At 43.6% G+C, this 20703-nt stretch overlaps 1 protein-coding gene across 1 annotated transcript in view; it reads right to left on the bottom strand.

Moving 5' to 3' along the window:
* Positions 1 to 3104: 3104 nt before the first annotated feature.
* kcnd1 (potassium voltage-gated channel, Shal-related subfamily, member 1) overlaps positions 3105 to 20703 on the bottom strand; it is a 79861-nt gene continuing 62262 nt past the window's right edge. The window contains exons 2-6 of the mRNA XM_064300621.1: positions 19797 to 19959; positions 18722 to 18805; positions 9374 to 9469; positions 8562 to 8800; positions 3105 to 7973 (exon numbers count right to left, since the gene is read on the bottom strand). Of these exons, the coding sequence (XP_064156691.1) occupies positions 7769 to 7973; positions 8562 to 8800; positions 9374 to 9469; positions 18722 to 18805; positions 19797 to 19959 (787 nt within the window). The 3' untranslated portion in view covers positions 3105 to 7768. The remainder of the gene's footprint in view (positions 7974 to 8561; positions 8801 to 9373; positions 9470 to 18721; positions 18806 to 19796; positions 19960 to 20703) is intronic.

Genomic DNA, 20703 nt, shown 5'->3' with positions numbered 1-20703 from the left:
GTGCGAGTGCAGCTGTAACCTGTGGTGTGAGAAGAAGCAGCTGGCGACACCATGTGTTTCATGGGAGTACCTGCACTCTCCCTAATTGGCAAAGGGGTTCGCACATTAATGTGCCTGAGGATAAATACACATGCCAAATTAGGGAGGGAATTGGATATACAGAGCCTCATGTTGGGCACAAAAAATTAAATAAAATTATAATAATAATGATAATGACTTAAAGGTTACATCCCAGTTTCATTTCCCAGATAGGACACTACCGTTGTGCCCTTGAGCAAGGTGCTTAACCTGCATTGCTTCAGTATATATCCAGCTGTATAAATGGATGCAATGTAAATTTTATGTAAAAAAAATTGTGTAAGTCGCTCTGGGTAAAAGCATCAGCTAAATGTCTGTAATGTAATGTAATAATAATAATAAAATAAATGAAATGTTTAAAGATCTTCGTATAATAAGGGCACATCTCCATACAGTACAGTCGTTTCGAGATCTGGCTTTTTTTCCTCTTTTCCCTGAGTAATGAAATATTTTCAGTTTCTCACCCGGTTGTAAAGGAAACAAACAGAAAGCTGCTATCACTACATGTAGAATAAGAGCTCTAGTTTTGAATTTATCAGTCATTAAAATTGTATAGGAAGAAGCATTTCTGTTCACCAGATAGCTACTCCTGTTTGAGCAACATCCATGTAAGTAACATGTATACATTTTTTATGGCCAACGAGATAAATGAGTTTCTCTGCACACACTTTCAATGTTAATAAAACCTGTTTTATTCCTGTTGATGTACTATTTATCATTATTATTTACTGTTTATTATCTCTATCCTATGTTTTTTTCTGATCTTGGATAACCTGGATTCATTAACATTTGTCCTCAACTTACAGATTTTTTTGGTCCCTTAACCTTGAGATCACGGCTCACTTATCTTGGGATCATAAGAAAATGAAATTTGTTTTCTCGTGATGATGACTTGTCTTGTGATCTTGAGATAAAAAATTTTTTTTTAAATGTTTTCTCAGATCATCGGATCTGAATGCACAGTGATTGTGTGAGATGTACTGGGGCTAGCCTATGCTATGCTGTCCTATGATAAACGAGTGCATTTGACTTCTACCTTTACCAGAGACTTACGCAGGTAGAAACTGTGCTCAGTAGTATCAGTCTCGAGTCACTTTCATGGTTCTAGCTACAGCATAGAGGGAAACAACCTGTACCGACACAGAGTGTAACTACCTGTACCTACACAGAGTAACAACCTGTACCGACACAGAGTGTAACTACCTGTACCTACACAGAGTAACAACCTGTACCGACACAGAGTGTAACTACCTGTACCTACACAGAGTAACTACCTGTACCTACACAGAGTGTAACTACCTGTACCTACAAAGAGTGTAACTGCCTGTACCTACACAGAGTGTAACTACCTGTACCTACACAAAGCGTAACTACCTGTACCGACACAGAGCGTAACTACCTGTACCTACACAGAGTAACTACCTGTACCTACAGAGTAACTACCTGTACCTACACAGTGTAACTACCTGTACCTACACGGAGTGTAACTGCCTGTATCTACACAGAGGTAACTACCTGTACCTACACAGAGTGTAACTACCTGTACCTACACAGAGTGTAACTACCTGTACCTACACAGAGTGTAACTACCTGTACCTACACAGAGTGTAACTACCTGTACCTGAGTGACTTCAAGAAATAAACTGTACCAATAAACACTAGATACACACTCAACATAGTTTAAAAAACATAACTAAATAGTAAACAGAATTAAAATGAGGGCAAAGTAGCTATTAAGATATGTATTACAATAATGTATGCCTGAACATTTATACTTAACCTTGACTCAGTGTTAATTGCAAATGTTTTTTTTTCTTTATAATCACAGTTCAGTGGTCACCGAAATTCATGGACAACGTGTTTGCACAGAAATGAAGTGTTTACATTGCTATTGCACTCAGAGGCTATTAAAAAAAGTCCCGTTATCCCCAGATCACAAATTATCTCATGATCATAAAAAAAAATATTATAATAATATTCTGGGCATGATCTGGGCATAGCAAAAGTTGTTTTCGCATGATCGCAACTTCTTGAGGTTACTCTATGTGCATGTTTACTTCAATGCTGTAGCTTCCATGAACCACGTAAGTAACTTGAGGGTGATACTACTGTAATATTCAATTTATCAATGAAAACAAGTAACAATTAGATTTGATTTATAGGGCCATACAGCCTGCATCATAACTTTCTTTAAAAAATGGCCACATTGCCAAAAATGATACATTGCCAATTATTTTCAAATGAGTATATTATTATTTTTTTTTTATTCTCCTTTCTGAAACAAGAGAGAAAGGAGAATAGAATAATGGCACTGGCACTAGAATAATGCAGTGAAGACAAGAGAATCATTTTTCTAAGATTCTATTTTCAAAGACAGAGCCATAAAGGATAAAATCAGTTTGAAAAAGGAGCCAAATTCATGTATTTGATGGTTATCCTATACGTTATCTGAGTTTTGTGAATAACACAAAGTGGTGATTAATGTCATTTGGCTTATCATGAGCAGACTGACGAGTGGATATAGCAGGAAAACACATTTACAGTATTTTTAAAACCAAAGTTTATTTTATTTTATTTTTTTCAAGAACGTAGCCTCTGAGTAACTGTTACTGTTAACGGCATCTCCAGCGCTCTCGCTCAGATGTAACACACTGAGGCGTAAAACGATAAACAAAAAAAGTTGTCTGGCCATGAAGCGACAATTTATCCTGAAGGTGCTGTGCAGCCGTAAACACAATAATAAAAACATCGGTTTCTTAAGATTCCAGAGCATGTTATAAAAGGAGCGTTGGAACTAAATTCAACAAATGAACCCCAATACTTGAATTCTGACCAGCGGTCTCCTTATCCTGTGCAGTATATGTGGTCAATGTACCTTTCACTCGATGGGGAATGATGTCCAGTATGCGGAAATGGCAATCCCAAAATGACAGCAGACCATGAAACTTGGGTTTAGCCCATTTTAAACAGCATTTTAAACAGAAAATTGTAAAACGAAATAACTACACAATTATCGGTCGTATTGCTTTAATTACTTTCTTTTATCGTTAACTCTACTGAACCCTCTATAATTACAGCGGTATTTTCTGAAATTATAGAATAATCTTGGTATTCTTAGGCAGAAACTGCATTGGCATAACGTAAGTAGCACTGTGGCGGTCTGTAGTATTTTGGTAGTCCAAAAGAGAAATAACTGTTATAAGAAAGGGGTTTTTTACTCAGGTAAATGATGACAACTAAATGGCGAATTGAAATTCTCATTGACAAAAAAACAACTGGATGGATGGACGGATGATGAAATTGCAAAAGAGTAAAGAGGAAAGCAAAGAATAAATAAAAACCTCGCTGATGTCATAAGATGCACCTTATATATGGGCCAGCTGGCAAACATAGAAAAACATAACAGCCCCAGGCATACCTGACATTATTACATTTGGAGAAAACAGTGAAAGCGTTCATTCGAAGGCAATGTTGCTCATTGTGAGTCTGCTCTCCTGGGAAAGAAAATGGTCTCACGATACTGAGTCACCAGAGAGCCACTCAAAATGATTATACTAGCCCAAGTTTTTCATTAGTAGCCTCAGAAATGGTGAAGTGAAATCAATGTGGGATACTCACAGTGGGATATATTTGTTGCTCAGGTCTTTATACAGTACTTGAGAGTTGTTTCATTTTTGGATCGAATGAATCCCAACTTCTGTTGCCCCCAGTTACTAATTATCAAAAAATAAACAAACCAATGAGTTAGGGGCTTCTACGGCAGCCTCGATGGTTCTACTGCCACGTGTGCTTAGCTCAGCATTTGCATACCCACCACAGACCGGGCAATTAATTGTTGCCCCTGTAGGGGACATGAGTCTTAATCTCATGAACACATTGTACCACAGTGAAACCCACACTACCAGGGACATTCAATAAAAAATGAACATTTCGGAAAATATTTTTACTGCAACATGTTTTTCCTCACCCAACGCACTTGCATTATGATACATAATAAGTTTAAATACTAAAACTTCTTACGTATCTGTTGGGTCTCTGGGGGGGTATAGAAATGTTCTATGATTGGCCAGTTCAGGCAGTGGATAGCACAGTTGCTTTGCCATTGAAATGAACACTGTTTGCATATTATCCTTCAGTGCTTCACGAGCTGTGCTTATTTATATCTTGTCGTGGGACGGTTTATCAGTAGTTGCCCTGAAATAGCTTGACAGATTCCAACGCTTTATTATGCATCAAATCTTGTGATTCAGGGGCCAAAATTCATACATTATGCACTTATCGTCCTGGTGGGAGTAAGAGAAGGGATGACTGTTCTGAAACGGTAAATATAGTACGCTGCATATCTTCGGACCCTCTGAAACGGCACGATTGTGTGAGGATTTACGGGAGAGGCAGAGCGTATTTCAGTTCACTCAGCGACAGGGTGAACGTATTGGCGTTCGCCGTTCCCAAGGTCCTCTCTGTCAGAAAGTACAAAAAAGGCATTCGAGCTGGCGGCGCCCCCTCCCGAGACAAGCTTCCCTGGATCAATGAGTCGGAAGGTAACTTTGGAGAGAGAAAGTAGAGGAAGCAAGGGCGGTCAGGCTTCTGACTCATTCCAGATCAAACTCCTGCCAAGGGTAGATATTTTTTTGGAATGTTTTTTTTTTTTTTTTCCAAAAGTCTAAGTTAGTGTTCTAGCGTTCTCCTTTCTTCTGATAGTGTTCTAATTTTAACATTCACCATTGAATAAATATGCAAAGCATGATTAAAACAGGTGCATCAACTTATGAAATGCAATTTGGGTATAGAGATATGGCGAGCCAAATTGAAAATATACTCCAAAGTACACCCTAAATCCATTAGTTTTCAACAAATCGACTGCATTGTTTTGCTTCTCGACGCAATTCTGCCTTATTTCTATGACTATTATTGGTTTGACCCTTCGAAGAGTACATTTTTCAAAATTCTAGCACTCCATTGCATTCAGTCACCAGCAGCGATTGTGACATCAGCATTGGACTGTCCAGTTCAGAACATTCTAACCGCACGTTTTGTGATCTGACACCTTAAAGGGCTAACCGCTGCCATGCTGTCTTCATCTGTGAGTGACCCCGCAGGGGGGTAAAGAGGTGTGGTCTCGAGGACACTGAGACGATTGGCTGTGTGCTCTGCGAGAGTGAGCCAAGCTCTAGAACAGAGTTGTGCACTCCTAAGACCGGTCAGCTCGGTCTGATTATTTCAGTCCGTGCGATGCTCGCTGTGACATAATCTCTTCTTCCAGGCACTGCGGGCCGACTTGAGTACAATCACCTGCCTTTCACTGTGGGCCCGCAAACAAGCTAATGAACCTGGTCTACATGACAGCTGTACCCGAAGCTGTGCTAGCCATCCTGTTGGTAACAGGAAGTCCACAACATTGTCCTCTGAATCCTGTTAGCTTTATTTATGGAACTGAGTGCATAGCTGCTGTGCTTTTGGGTCATGTCCCTACCTCTCAATCCTCATCAGATCTCTTGAGCAATGAAGTTGAGCAATGGCGCCACCTGTCTGCAAATCAGTTCAGTGATCACACTGCGGCCTTTACGTTTACTGGGTGGATAAACAAGGGCTTTGAAAAGGCAAAATTTCTCTAACTGCTCACAGATAGTAAAAATAATGTGCATAAACAATGAATAGCGTAAATAATTTCAGTAAAGCAACTGAAATTAAGGATGAGTTTTTAGTAGATGAATGATTTGACTTTTCATAGTCAACCTTGGTTGCTGCAAATGCATATAAAAACATTTGCACAAAAAATGAAATAAAATGAATAAATCAAGCAGAACAACACATTATGTTCATGTAATGAAAGCTGAAAAAAAATAGTCAAATTGGGAGGCGACATCATTATGTTATTATGTTTAATGCATCATCCTCAAGTTGAAGTATTATGGAAAAGGTGTCATACAGCCTAACGTCAGTCTGGCCAGTGCTCAGCTTGAAACATGACATCAGAACACTGTCAAACGCAAAAGGATTCCGAGTCGGATGATTGGTTCATTCAACAGCCTCCACTGCGAAACCCAACACAGTGTTTCAAAGTTTGCAAAATCATCGTCAGTGCACTCTCATGTTTACTGTGTGCTAGGCCATGGGCCCTCTGTCTCTCATGATGTCCATCGCCGCTAGATCCCTCCCACATTTTATATTCTAACAAGGAGAAAAACAGGTAAAATACCTACAACGGTATCCATGCATATTTGTGATCAAGTAACGCAATTCCTCCCAACCAGACACACACACACACACACACAGTCTCTCACTCATCCAGTTTGCATTCTTGCGAGGAACATGCCCGGAAGGGAAGTTTCTTTTTTAAAATTAATTCATTCACCTATATTTTTCTCCTAACGTACATGTCCGGTGAATCACTCTTTTTTAAAATTTTTCCTTTTTTCTTTTTTTATTTAATTTTTTTTTAAACGTTGTCATCGCTGATATTGGGAGGAAAGAAAACAAACAAAACCAAGAAGAAAAAGAATAGGGTACCATGCAAAAGGAGGTGAAGATAGACATTCAGCAGTTTATCTTGACCCCCCTGCTACTGTACAGTAACATGCACTGTTCGTAGTCGGCCAGTCAGGACACTGACAAGCTTCTTTTTTTTTTTTTTTGGTAAGGTCGGAAGATGCATGTGATTCAGAGAAGTATGATACAAAATATATTACATATGTACCTCCAACTAGTGTTCCCTCATTATAATATGTTACATATGTACCTCAAACCAGTGTTCCCTCATTATAATATGTTACATATGTACCTCAGACCAGTGTCCCCTCATTTTAATATGTTACATATGTACCTCAGACCAGTGTCCCCTCATTTTAATATGTTACATATGTACCTCCGACTAGTTTTCCCTCATTTTTTATTAAATCCTTAGAGTGACTAAATCTATTGCAGAATACAGCAGTCATATTTTTCTTGGTAAATCTGTGTGTTATGTATTAACATAGTAATTATATTTATAACATGTCTGTGTTTTCACTCCCTGTAAATTTTGTATGTATATATGTATATGCGCATATACACAGACACACATATATATTTTACTGTTTCCTGCTTGTGTTCTAAATTTGCATATCTTGAAAAGTGATAGGTCTTGGATATCAAGAATTTTTTTTTTTTTTTGTTTGAAAGAAAAAATAACGTGGTCTTGCTGACCATCTTGGAACCATACGTCTGTAGCCCAGGTCCAAAACGTGGTCTGTGGATTCATATCACGTCCTTTTTATATCCTTTTTTGTGCCATTCTTACCCCAGCCAAAGGAAACTGTACGCCTCCTCATTGTCCTTCTGTAATAGTGTTTCGTCTTTACTTATTGACAACTCCACTCCCAACGATTTCTTCTCCCAGGATACGTTTTTACCTTTGAGAAAATGCGAACTGCGTAAGAGTCATTTCTTTCTCTTCAGTTCACGATTAGCTTATCCTCAGTGGTAGCGATATAATTCAGTACACGTTGCTTTTTTTTGTTTGTTTCGTTTTTTTTTGTTTGTTTGTTTGTTTAGTATAGTTTTTTTTTTTTTTTTTTGGGGGGGGGGGGGGGGGGAGAAGCAGTTACCAGAGCAACGGAAAAGCTAATCCTTTAGGTTCAGCGGCGCTTCGTAGCGTCCCGTCCCGTCTCCTCCGTGCCAGTAGGGGGCGCTCCAGGGACTCGGGAGGGGGTTATAAGGAGGAGATCTTGACGGTCTCGTGGGTGTAGGCGCCAGAGCGGGAGTTGCGCAGGATCCCCGGGATCGCCGGAGAGGGCGGCAGGCTCTCGTCGGGGGTGTTCGCCGGAGGGGTGGGGATGCTGATAATGGCGGCGGTGAAGTCCCTGTCGTCACAGTTGAACTTCAGGTCCTCGGTCCTGGCGTTTAGACTGGAGCGGCTGCACACACACACACACACACACACACACACACATGCGTACGTACACACATGCATGTACACACATACGCATGTACGCACACACACATACACACACAAACACACGTGCATACACACACGCACAAACATGTGCACACACATGAATGTACACATACAAATACACATGCACACACAGACACACACACACACACACACACACAAAGAGCGCATAGTGTTTTTAGTCACTTCAGTACAATACAAAATCAGCATATAGCAAGATCAGCACATGATCTAGACATAAAATAAGTTGTTATCTCGAGATCATGACTAGACTTAACTCGCGATATCGGTATAACAAAAGTTGTTTTTGCATCACGTAGGACAGACTCAGGCAGAGATCGTGGTATGTTAGTCAATAATAATAATAATATACAACGTCGAAGTTTCTACCTGGAAGTCAGTCCCTGGTTCCTACCTCAGTCAGTCCCTGATTAAAGTAAAAATGCAAAGCGAGCAGGGTTGGGCTCCCACTGCAGTAAACCACAGAAGAAGACACGGGGAGCAGAGTGACAGGCGGGCACCACAGAAGAAGACACGGGCGCATCCTGACCTCTGTGCACTGCCGGAGGACTTCTGGATCTGCAAAGTGTCCAGCTCCTGCACGCTGCCTCGGCTGACGGACACGGTGGAGTTGGCCAGGCGGATGGCTCTCCTCTTGGCCCGCCGGGGGCAGCAGGAGGTGGAGAGCCCCTGCTGGCTGGAGAGGGAAGTGCTGCGGCTGGTGCGGTAGCCCACCGACTCCGTCATGCACATCTCGCTGTAGGTCAGCTCGTCCGTGAACTCGTGGTTCTGAAACGACGCGCGACACGCGAGAATCTCTCGTGAGGGGTCGACAGATTCGGCATTTCTCAAAAATGGACGACATCGACATGCAGGACTGTAAGCATAATGGGGGGCTGGGGGGGGGGCTCCTCAAAACCGATGTTGGAGCATGGAGGGGGTTTCCGTTGGACTAGGGCACCATTTGAATTAATTACAAATTACCGGCAGATTTCTTCAAACGATTACTCAGACTGGACTTCACACTGTCCGGGCGGGACCACAGATGTATAAATCATTTCAAAAACCCGTCGAGGACCGACGGCCCGCAATTTCTCGTAACTTACAATGGCGTCAACTCCCCGAACCGCCCGCCCGCCATCCAGTCGCCTCCAATAACAGAACACATACGTCAGCGACGGAAAATTGGCGCAACAAACAATTCCATCCCGTGACCCCTGACCCCTCGCGAGCTGCGGGGAGAGAGCGGTTGCTGACACGGATAAAAAAAAAAACGCAACCCGCGGCAACCGTGTGACTGACGGATGGAATTTCCCAGAAGGCCCAGAAAATGAGGAAGACGACGGCACCGGGGACACTCACGGTCGTCTTCTCCAGGCAGTGTAGGAGGTGGTGGTGTTGGTGCTCGAAGGAGGACCTGTTCTTCACACAAAGAGCAGTGCTGGCACTGTCATTATCCTGGGGGGGGGGGGGGATAAGGAGACAGAGAAAGTCAAGACTTAGGTGACACTTCAGTCAATTAATCAAGTCAACATTATGTAATCGACCTTCTAAATTATTTATCTCCTTCTGTGTGCAGTACATATAAAATTTGGGAACGCAAGCAGTCCCAAACTAATCATACATTGATTTAAAGTACGACTGCAAAAAGCATTTTACCTAAAACTGAATCGAAATAAAATTGGAAATGTGTTCATTATTCAGCAGTACGTCCTGTAGATGCACACCATTTCTACAAAAACAGAAATCAGGGAATTTTGGGTTGAATGCTTTTTTTTCTGCCACCTGAATATTTTTTTCTTGAATTACACAGCTTGTGGAATTATGGAAATATATTCGAGCCCTTAATACATTGCAGCCCCAAAGCTGTATGACTATTGCGCAATCCTTATTATCAGGGCTGGTGTGTCTAAGGAGGGCTTAGCATAATCCGGTTGGATGAGGAAATTATATGTTTGTGCTGAGAATGACAAGGGGGAGTCTGGTGTGGAATGATATGTCTTCAGAGCTTTTACAGGAAAAAATCAGCAGAATGCAGGGACTTCCTTCTCTTTGGAGCACTTTTCTATACATAACCAACAGACGACCTGTTAAATGACAAATCCCAACAAATTCTGTGTTTTTTCCCTCTGTTTTTTTTTTGTATTGCTCTGATGACAAGCAGACATATAAATGTTGGTAAAACCAATGGATTCTGTCAGCACACTTCAAACCTGCCTCAGTCGTCTCCTCTAAGATTATCCCTGACAGCGCACACTTCCTTCCTACATTATAAGGCCTGTTATGCCTTCTAAAGGCCAGCATCCAGAGCAAAGAGGCTTTGCTGAGCAGTGATCGGGGCCCTGAGAAAGTAACAGAGACTACAGATTCAGTTCTAGACTCAATACAGTAACATCAACCAGGCTCAACCCAGTAACCAGGCTCAACCCAGTAACCAGGCTCAATCCAGTAACCAGGCTCAATCCAGTAGCCAGCTTCAACACATCAACCAGGCTCAACCCAGTAACCAGGCTCAATCCAGTAGCCAGCTTCAACACATTAACCAGGCCCAACCCAGTAACTAAGCTCAATACAGTAATCAGGTTCAACCCAGTAACCAGGCTCAATCCAGTAGCCAGCTTCAACACATTAACCAGGCCCAACCCAGTAACTGAGCTCAATACAGTAACCAGATTCAACACATTAACCAGGCCCAACCCAGTAATTAAGCTCAATACAGTAATCAGGTTCAACCCAGTAACCAGGCTCAATCTAGTAACCAGCTTCAACACATTAACCAGGCTCAACCCAGTAGCCAGGATAAACCCAGTAACCAAGCTCAATACAGTAGCCAGCTTCAACACATTAACCAGGTTCAACCCAGTAACCAGATTTAGCCCAGTAGCCAGGTTCAACCCAGTAAATTGCCCTGAATTTTCATTTTGATTTTGAAGAAATCATTTGACTGAAAAGTTGTCTCTATATGTCTCTATATTTATGTCTCTATACCTTTTTTTTAACAAAACTGTGCACAGTTCATGTTTTCTACATTTAGTCACCACATTATTAAAACATAAAGAAAAAGAACAAATATTGATTTTCATTTAAGGCAGGAAAACCAGATGGAGTCCATGGCATGTTTTACAGAGTATGATTAGTTGCAGGTATCAGCTGTTATCATTTCAGAATCAATAAGCTTGTCGAATATCATAAAGAGATGATGTACTTAAGGCCCTCAGTCCTATTTCGGTCAAAACCTCTTCTCTTAAAATGATTACCTGCCAGGTTCCGTACGCTAGGAGACAAGGTTAACATCAAACATTAACCAGAACCAAGTAAGTGCTCCTCCGTGGTCCCAGAGATAAAAATCTGGATCCCCTGGCTTGACGTTTCCAGGTTGAGGAGGTTTATCACAGTCATTGCTACAGACGGGGAGCAGCCTGTCGATGTAATTTAAATTCAGCCGATCCTATCTCTCAGGCTGAAGGGGTCTGACGGTCAAGGATGGGGAAAAAACAGCTCTGTTAGACGCGTACAGACCGGGCTCTTAAAAACGGCTGTATCAGCAACCCGGAGGGCAGCAAGGGGGGGGGGGAGCGGGGGGTGGGGGGGTGCCGCTGGGATCGATACAGATTTTCCCGATAAGCGCGTCAATAATTAAAAATAAAAACAAACCAGGATCGTTGAAAGTCACCGCTTTTTCTTTTGTTCTCTCTCTCTCGCAGGCGAGGCGGGAGGGTTCAAATGATGTGGCCATCGATTCATAACGTGGCGCCCCCAGGGCGTCACGACAATGTCAGAGTCTGCACCCCCACCCCCCCCACCCCCTCTCGGATGGAACCGTGTGACGGAGAAGGACACACACGCAGCAGCAGCAGCCGCCATCGTCAGGAGAGCGCAAACGAGTCCATCAGACGGTGACCTGCGCAGGAGGCTAGGGAGGGGACTGCTCAGATCACAGGTAAATAGGGGCCACACTGACATTCTCATACAGGTGGAAGCAGCCTGTATTTCGGGGACATCGCTGAGATTTTGCTCCTGTTTTCAATATTCAGTTGTGCAAGTAAAATATACTCGGGGCCAATATACACTGGCAACAAATTCCCACAGTTATCATGAGTATATGTTAAGCTGTAAAATATATATATAAATAAATATATTTTTGTCATAATGTCCAAAAACTCATTGCTGATGTGTGAAGAAACAGCCTTTTTTTTAGCAAGTTGCAGCTGTAATAAAATAAAAATTGATTTAACAGAAAAATCTATTTTTCTCTGTTATTGAACCTGTAAATGCTGCCCCTTATCCAGAAGATCCAATGCCTATATCAGAGCTCAGTGTTGCCAGGACCAGATCCTCTCTTCCTTAGGAAAATGGATCTAGTAGATTCCATATTTATATTCCACCACGGAAAGGGGGAAGTTTGGCTCAGGGACCGAATTCCATGCACAAAACCCCCAAAAAACACAAATGGATATATTCCAGAAGCTTGTGAAGCTGGTCTTAATCTGCATGTCAGTGTACATGAGTCTTTGTACACAATATCAGATCTCATACAGATTGCTTTCGGGGGGGGGGGGGGGGGGGGGGACAAACAAACAAACCAGAACTAAAACAAAGGTAGGATCAATCTGTTCAAACATGGACAGAGCATTGGGCTTCCAGGGTTAGGTCAGTGGTCTTAGCTCATGTCGAAAAACCACGTCTGAGAGAGAAAATAGGTTAAGACAAAAGAGAAAGAGCAAGGGCGGGGGGGGGGGGCACCATAAAACCCTGAAAGACCTGAGAGAAAGCATCAAGGTTTATAAATAGCTCTGCAGCACTGTTAGTAATGGGTTTATAGATCCGAGCGGAAAAAAAAAAAAAAAAAAAAAAATACCCCCGCACTCTGGGATTGTAAATATTGGATTATAGTGGCTTTCAGCCGCAGAAAAGAAACAGAATAAAGATTACTCAGTCAGAACTTAACCTGGGTGCATTAGTGGAGATGGGAATCCAATCCTCCTCTCCATCTCTCGCCCCCTCCAGTCCTCCTGTTTGGAGTGTTTAAAAAAACCGCTCGGAGGAAAAGATGGTTTACACCTCTTCGCTCTCTCCTCCTCCGGCGTGAAGATTAGCATAGCCGAAAATATGTGTGTGAGTGTGATCCTTAAACCTCTCAGGTGTGTTTATCTCACACACACACACACACGGCGTAACAGGCAGCCACTCCTGCTGCATCACAGACACTTGCTGAAACATTGCGCTGCGGGGTACGCGGAATCCCTAATTTCACCCAGAGCAGCAATCATGCCTCGGAATTGACAAATGTACAACTGTATATGTGTTCATAGCTATGAATAACTGTACAACACGAGCATTTTACCTTACGGGACCTGTGTTTTGTAGTTGTCCCAATGAATTTCCCACAAAAAAATTAACCACCCGTCAGTATTTTTCTTCAACAGTAAATCAGTAATATGATAAATATGCATTTAATGGCTAAAGTAAATTACAGGTTACCAATTATTTCCAACAGATTAGTTCCAACAAAATTGGTTTGTTTTGCGCGTCAGCAGGTTCCAACGGATCACAGGGAGACCCCTAAATCAGACGATTCGCTCGTGTTATCGGAGGGAACTGGTGTGAACGCTGTGATCAAACCAGGTGGTTAAAACGGCATCGTCGTTAGTGGGGAACACCATCGGGACTTGATTGCTTCAGTCTTACCACTCTCTGGACTTGATTGCTTCAGTCTTACCTCAGCTCACTGCAGGAGGAAAATGAGCAATCAATATCCAAGACACTGTTGTGTTACCCCTGCAGTAAAGCAGTGAGAACCAACCGTGTCTGAACTAAGAGAAGTCCATCATTCCCTTCCATCTCTCTCCATACGTTTACACCCATGGCTTTGGACATCAATAAGAGATGTCAACTGAAAGTAAAAATGAACAAAAAAAGCAAACAGAAGAACTGTGGTCTTCTGTGGTCATCGTATGCATAGAGAGAATAATTCAGACAATAGCAATGATAAAATTTGGAGGTAAAGAAAAGAGTAAAAAAAAACAAGACCAGGTTAAAACCTAGTATAGGGCTGGACCTAACACACGTGATCCGGCCGACCAATGGTGTGACTTCATCACTCACTCGGTTACTCACTCAGTCAGTCACAGACATTTGCGTTTGTAGGGCTGGCCCCGCTGTTGCGGTCCAGCCAAAAATCAAAATTGACATTATTTGAACAGACACTGCACCAAAGTAAATGCAGGGGACACTCGATGGATTTCAAGCGAATTAAATAGGTCTGACTCGGAACCTGGAGCTACACGGTTTAGTTACTGGAGATGTTACATTAAAAATGACTGATGCATAAAAATAATTCTCCGGGCTTGTCTCAGAGAGAGTCGAGTGAACTGGCAGAGCAGGTGCTGGTCTTGGTGTACTTAGAGGACGTCACTGACAAAAATGAGGTCGTAGACTAGTCTGCACTCTGCATGTCCCCATAAAATGCATGCAGACTGCCACCGTTTCTTTTCTGTAGCTTAGCAACTGAGCCGCAACTCCACTGCACAACTGAACTGCATTACTGAGCTACAACTGAAACTGCGCTAACTGAGCTACAACTGAAACTGTACTGAGCTGTGAATGAAACATGCTCTCTGTGGGTGATGCTATTGCTAATCGTGCACCAGTCAATCCATCCATCCATCCACTGTCTAACCCGCTTATTCCTGGTCAGGGTCGCGGGTGGGCTGGAGCCCATCCCAGCATGCCTTATCGCAGGGCACATGCACACACCATTCACTCACACACTCATGCCTATGGGCAATTCAGAGTCTCCAATTAACCTAACCTGCATGTCTTTGGACTGTAGGAGGGAACCCGGAGGAAACCCACACAGGCACAAGGACCCAGGCCATGTCTCACAGTGAGGTGACAGTGCCACCCACTGCACCACCGTGCCACCTGCTAATCGTGCATCACCCCCCATGAAATTCCCAACCACAGCTGGCACTGGTATAGTCAGGACATTATTCAGGATCACTGGATACATCACTACATTCAGTAACAATGCATTAGCTGGATGCGCCCCCCAACAGTCTCCACACACCATTAGACACATCCGTACATCGTTAAACAAAGGAATCTGTCTCTTTATGCATGCATGTAAATCTTCTGCACACCTATGGTTGAAGATAAGTACAGTAATATATATATATATATATATAATCTGTTCTTCCATATATTTTCATTTCATTTAAAAATATTCAAGGGGGATAACCAGCAGCTGACAGTCTGACATCTGAGAGCGAAAACAAATTAAAAATGATTTGACCCCTGCACGGGGGCAGATGCTAGCAGGAAAGCAGCCGACGGGTAATTATGTCTTTTCTCCCTGTTACGGCTCCACGTGGCTAATATCGTTATCCGTCCCCGTGCCCCCCCTCCCACACCAGGCTGGGCCTCCCCCACCTGTCCGCAAAACATCTGGCTTCTGTCTGAGGACCGGGGGGGGCTTCCTGACCCCTCGTTACTCTCCTCTCAGAGCACGGGCACACGCGACGGGGTCACGGACGCGGCGTCGAGGAGACGGCTTGTTTGGTTCGGTCTGTCGTGTTCGTTCGGTTGCCAAGGGAAACGAATGATCGTCCCCTGCCTCATTTAAACAGATCTTCTCAATGCCGACAACTGCACATTTACGGATAGGTTCTGAATCGACACATATCGGCTACGGCAGAATGAAACACGCTGGATTCCCGCTGTCTGAGTGCACGGTCAGTTTGACTGCCATCCAGAAACGGAGGTTTTCAAACTTCTCTGACGCAAAGGCATCCAGGGATCCCCCATCATAAGTTAAAAAGGGTTTTAAAAAAAATATATAAAAGTTTTCTACTTTGAAATATTTCCCCAAATCAATATATAATCACTGCATATGAAGTCTGGCCAGGGTCCCCCAGGGGTCCTTGGACCCCCCCCCGTTCAAAACCAAGGTTATAAAAGATTAATAATTAACAGGGTGCTGCTAGCTTGCAGCTTTGCTTTGCTTCACAACTTCTCCCTCTCAGAGAAAAGAAGATCTTTCCAGGCAGGGGTCTCAGACTCCGGTCCAGGAGGCCCAAAGTTTCTGCTGTTTTTTTTACATTTCCTTTTGATCTGCAGCGCATATAACCCCTTACGGCACAAGATTACAGATATGTGATCAGAATGTTTTTATCTGAACCTTCTAAATGCTGATGTCACAATCACCGCTGGTAACTGATAGCGACAGAATTCTTTTTAAAAAGAATTCCAAAGAAAAAAAAATCCTACTCTTCAAAGGGTTCATCCTTGGAAACTTGGAGGCATGCAGGACTCATTAGCCAATCACTGACCTAAATGAAGCGCTGTGTGTACGTACGCAGGAACACATCGCAGACCTGCAGACGCAGCGGCCCTTCCCGGATTTGAGCCTGAGATGCCAGCTCTCAGGGCGCGCCTCCCTCAGACGCAGCACTTCTCACACCAGACGGAACGCCCCTGGTATTAAGGATTCCATTACAGTCACTTAGCGGGATGCAGATACTTCTGTGCTGCCCCGGTAATGTGATAACCAAAATCCTTCTTATAATAATGTTCATGTGGTCCATCTCTCTCTCTCGCTCTCTCTCTCTCTCCACCTCATCATCTCTCTCTCTGTCTCTCTCTCTTTAACCTCAGAACGAGTCAGAAACCTCATTTAAGGGTGCTGAAAGGCCAAAAGGATCTGAATGGCTTGTGTGTGAATCTACAGCCTGGGGTGGCACTAAATGCCAAGGGGGCGGCCAATCGTGTCCCAGAATAAGTCTTTTTAAGTGACTCCCCTGGGTGTGTGATTCAACGCTACATTGCTTTAATTGGGCCAGTTCTAGGATGATTTCTTATTTTAAAAATGTTAAGTGATTTTTAAAAACCTACTTCTCAAAAACAGACTCAATAGTAGTGACTGGCCAAACATGAACCTTATTCCAAACATTCCTTGTGACATAGGCTTGGGTGGCAGTATAGTATAATGGGTAAGGAGCTGGTCTTGTCACCTGAAGGTCACAGGTTCGATTCCCAGGTAGGACACTGCCATTGTACCCTTTATGGAAGGTACTTAACCTGCAGTTCTTCAGTATATATATCCAGCTGTATAAATGGATGCAATGTAAAAAGTTGTGCAAGTTGTTCTGGATAACAGCATCTGCTAAATGCCTGTAATGTAATGTTTTGGTGAGTCCATATCCTGTTTTCCATACAACCTTTCCAGAATAATCACATGACTGAGCAGACTGAGGCCCGAGTCGGTGACGCCCCACTGCATGCTGGTCCTGTGGTGCTCCAGCCTACACTTCAGCCTGTGGAGATGCAGGGATAGGCCCTCTCCCCATAAAAGTGAGTTGCGAAAACATCAAGTCAGGTTCACCATCGGGTTTAACTTTAACTGTTATTCCTTAAGGGCTATAGTCAATTCTTATAATTGGATTGGATATTGATCTTGGCAGCTTGGGTAGTAGTTAAGTAGCAGGGTGCAACTGAACGTGATACACTTTCATCTGATTGGGACGTGGTGGAGTTCAAGAGGGGACAAATAAGATCTAGAATAGGACTAAGCCTATTCTAGGCAGCAGTACAGTGTAACAGTTGGGGAACTGGGCATGGCATTGCAGAGCAATGCACATAATCACAATTCCATCCGTGCATATCCATAAGTTTAACCCTTTGAAGAGTAGATTTTTTTGGAATGTTTTTTTCCCCACCAAATTTTAAGTCAGTGTTCTAGAACTCCACTGCTTTCAGTTACCAGCAGTGACTGTGACATCAGCATTAGAATGCTCAGTGAAAAAAAAAAACATTCTACCCGCATTATTTCCGATCTGTCACCTCAAAAGGGTTAAATGGATGCTACTGTATGCTAAACGATTTCCTGTTTTTTTACAGTAGCCACCAGCAAGTTACTCGGAGAAGAATATTTCAGAGGCTTCTGTGCTGTTGAAAAAGCCTTTGTATTCCAGTCTCTCAGGAGGAACTGAGCACTGTGGGATTAGTCCTGCATCGCCGCTTTCACTGCGCGTCCTACACTTGTTTTCCATAAAGAGAATGCAGTTGTCAATTAATTTTATATGTGCTCATCAATAGAGTCGTCCATTTACCGTCATAAATAAGCAGTGCCGTGAACAAAACGAATTAACGACACTTGTGCTTTCGTCCGAGAGCGGAACGAACGAATGAATTATTCATGCTCCACTAGCGTCGTCCGATAAGAGAAGACAAAATAAAAAATGCTACCTGCTAATGTCCCGCCATTACTCTCCATAGAATGATCTTTAAACACCCGTAACAAATCTGTTCTGTGTACTACATCTGATTACGCCCCCATTTCTTTATATATATATTTATTTATTTACCGGCCAATCGAAACGCCTTTCATTTCAGCAGCGTGTGCACCTCAGCATGAATGTAAAGTTCTGCAGATCAATACGGATTCACATGATGAATGAGCCAATCGGAGCTTCCACGGAAAGCCCATCATCCCGCCCCTTAGCCAATGGCTGAGGAGCAAAGCTACGGTCGAATCCAGCGCGGATTGCATCTTAACTGTGAGATTAAATTCAGCTTTGAATAAATGTTACGTCCATAAAATAGCGACCGAATGGTTATGAATCGGTATTAATCTATAGCGTAAATGCGTGGCGTTTTGTGACCCCCCCCCCTCGTCGTTCGCACGGGCCCCCCGGTCTGCGACAGACTCACCTGCAGTCCCCCGTCCTCTTTGTACTGCAGGAAGGCGTTGGTGGTTCCCTTCTTAGCCAATCGGATCCTTGCGAGCCTGACTTTCTGAAAGACATAAGTGGGGATGAATTGAAAGCCCCCCCCCTGCGCGTCAGCACTTAGTCCCAGTCAGAGAGGCCTGTGCGCTGGAACAGAAATGAACAGGAAGGCTCTGTTCCAGTCCTCTCACGCTCAAAGCGAATTTTCTCCGCTGGAAATCGTAAATGCGACCCAAAAAAAAACACACAAAATGAAATGAACAGAGGACGGAATATCATGTGCTTGTTAACATCAAACTGCCAGCCCCATCGTTTTTTTCTTTCCACACGTGTAACACCCGCAAATCATCATCATCATCATCATCATCCCAGTGTCCCGGTGCTGATTGTGCACCGTCATTTGCCTAGGCAACACTTCAAAGCACACTGACTGTGCAGTATCATTTTACGATACTAAAAACAGCCGTGAGAAACAGCTCCATCTCCGCACCCGCTCTAACGTTATTATGCCTCTGAGTATAAAATCTGCAGTGCTCAACCCTTATCCCTTATAGAATCAGTGTCCTTGCAAAAGCCATAATACCCTGCATTTAAAAAGTCAGGAATGAGTTGAAGACCATGTCTAGCAAATGAATAGGGTTTCATTAGTGGAGTTTTAGCAGAGTTTCATGCAGCAGAGTCTGCTTTTAATTTCAAGTGTCAAAGAGAGGACATTTCTGCTTCTCGGGCTCCCAAGGAATTCTTCTGCCCCCTGTCCCTAAACGAGCGTGTCCGTTCACCAGTAACCCACCTCTAAACGGGCGTGTTCATTCGCTCCCCAGTCTCCCGCCTTTAAATGGGCGTGTTGCCTCCCCAGTAACCCACTTCTAAATGGGCGTGTTGGTTCCCCAGTCCCCCGCCCCTAAATGGGCGTGTCCGCTCCTCAGTCTCCCACCCCTAAATGGGCGTGTCGGTTCCCCAGTCTCCTGTCTCTAAATGGGCGTGTCCGTTCTTCAGTCCCCCGCCCCTAAACGGGCGTGTCCGCTCCCTCCCCCGGCCTCCCCCCCCCCCCCCCGTACCTGCTGCGCTCTCATCTTGTCGGCCCGCTGGTTCTGGTGGTAGATGCGGCTGAAGTTGGACACGATGACGGGCACGGGCAGGGCGATCACCAGCACCCCGCTCAGGGAGCAGATCGAGCCGAAGATCTTCCCCGCGATGGTGTTGGGCACCATATCGCCATATCTGCCGGGGGGGGACAGAAACACAAAGCCGCCATTAACCCCCAGGCTGGAAAAAGCACGGCTCATTCAATTATATACGAGGCAAACTGCTGCTGTAGTCTGGCGCAAATGCATTAAGGCATTAATGTATGGAAAGGCATTAGCATTGAAACATTATGGAGACTTCTGCCCTAGATTTGATCAAATTTGTCCTTAAATTTGACTTACAAATAAACACGAATGTTTTTTTTTTTCCGCACACACAAAGTGATCACTGAGTTCACTGAGTTTGTGCGTGTGTGTGTGTGTGTGTTTGATTACACTGACAGCACATATTTGGTTCCAAAAAGGTAAATGTTACACAAGCATAGCTCAAATTTTTCAGACACGAGCTAAATGTACTTTGCCTAAAGCTACATAAAACTAGCCTAGCATTACAGTAATGGCCCTCAGGCACTCAGTGTTTGTGGCTGTACTCCATAGTCTATGTACGTACTCATTGCTCATAGTCCAAATTTGTACATAAACTTGTGCATAGTATTTTCATTGGCCCAGGTCTTAGGCCACGCCCACCACTGGCTTCCAAACACAGCTTCCAGATACAGAAATGATTCCAAACAGCAGCCATTCATCCTTCTCTTGACATATTCAACTGGCATAAAACCTCAAAAACACACTCACACACACACATGCCCACACACGCGCGCTCGCTCAGTCACACCCACATACACACACACACACACACAGGTTCCTCTCCTGTTGGCTG

The sequence above is a fragment of the Anguilla rostrata genome, chromosome 11 (assembly GCF_018555375.3).
Source record: "Anguilla rostrata isolate EN2019 chromosome 11, ASM1855537v3, whole genome shotgun sequence".
Lineage (NCBI taxonomy): Eukaryota > Metazoa > Chordata > Actinopteri > Anguilliformes > Anguillidae > Anguilla > Anguilla rostrata.
The sequence above is the reverse complement of the archived record's forward strand: the minus strand, read 5'-3'. Positions and strand labels throughout refer to the sequence as shown.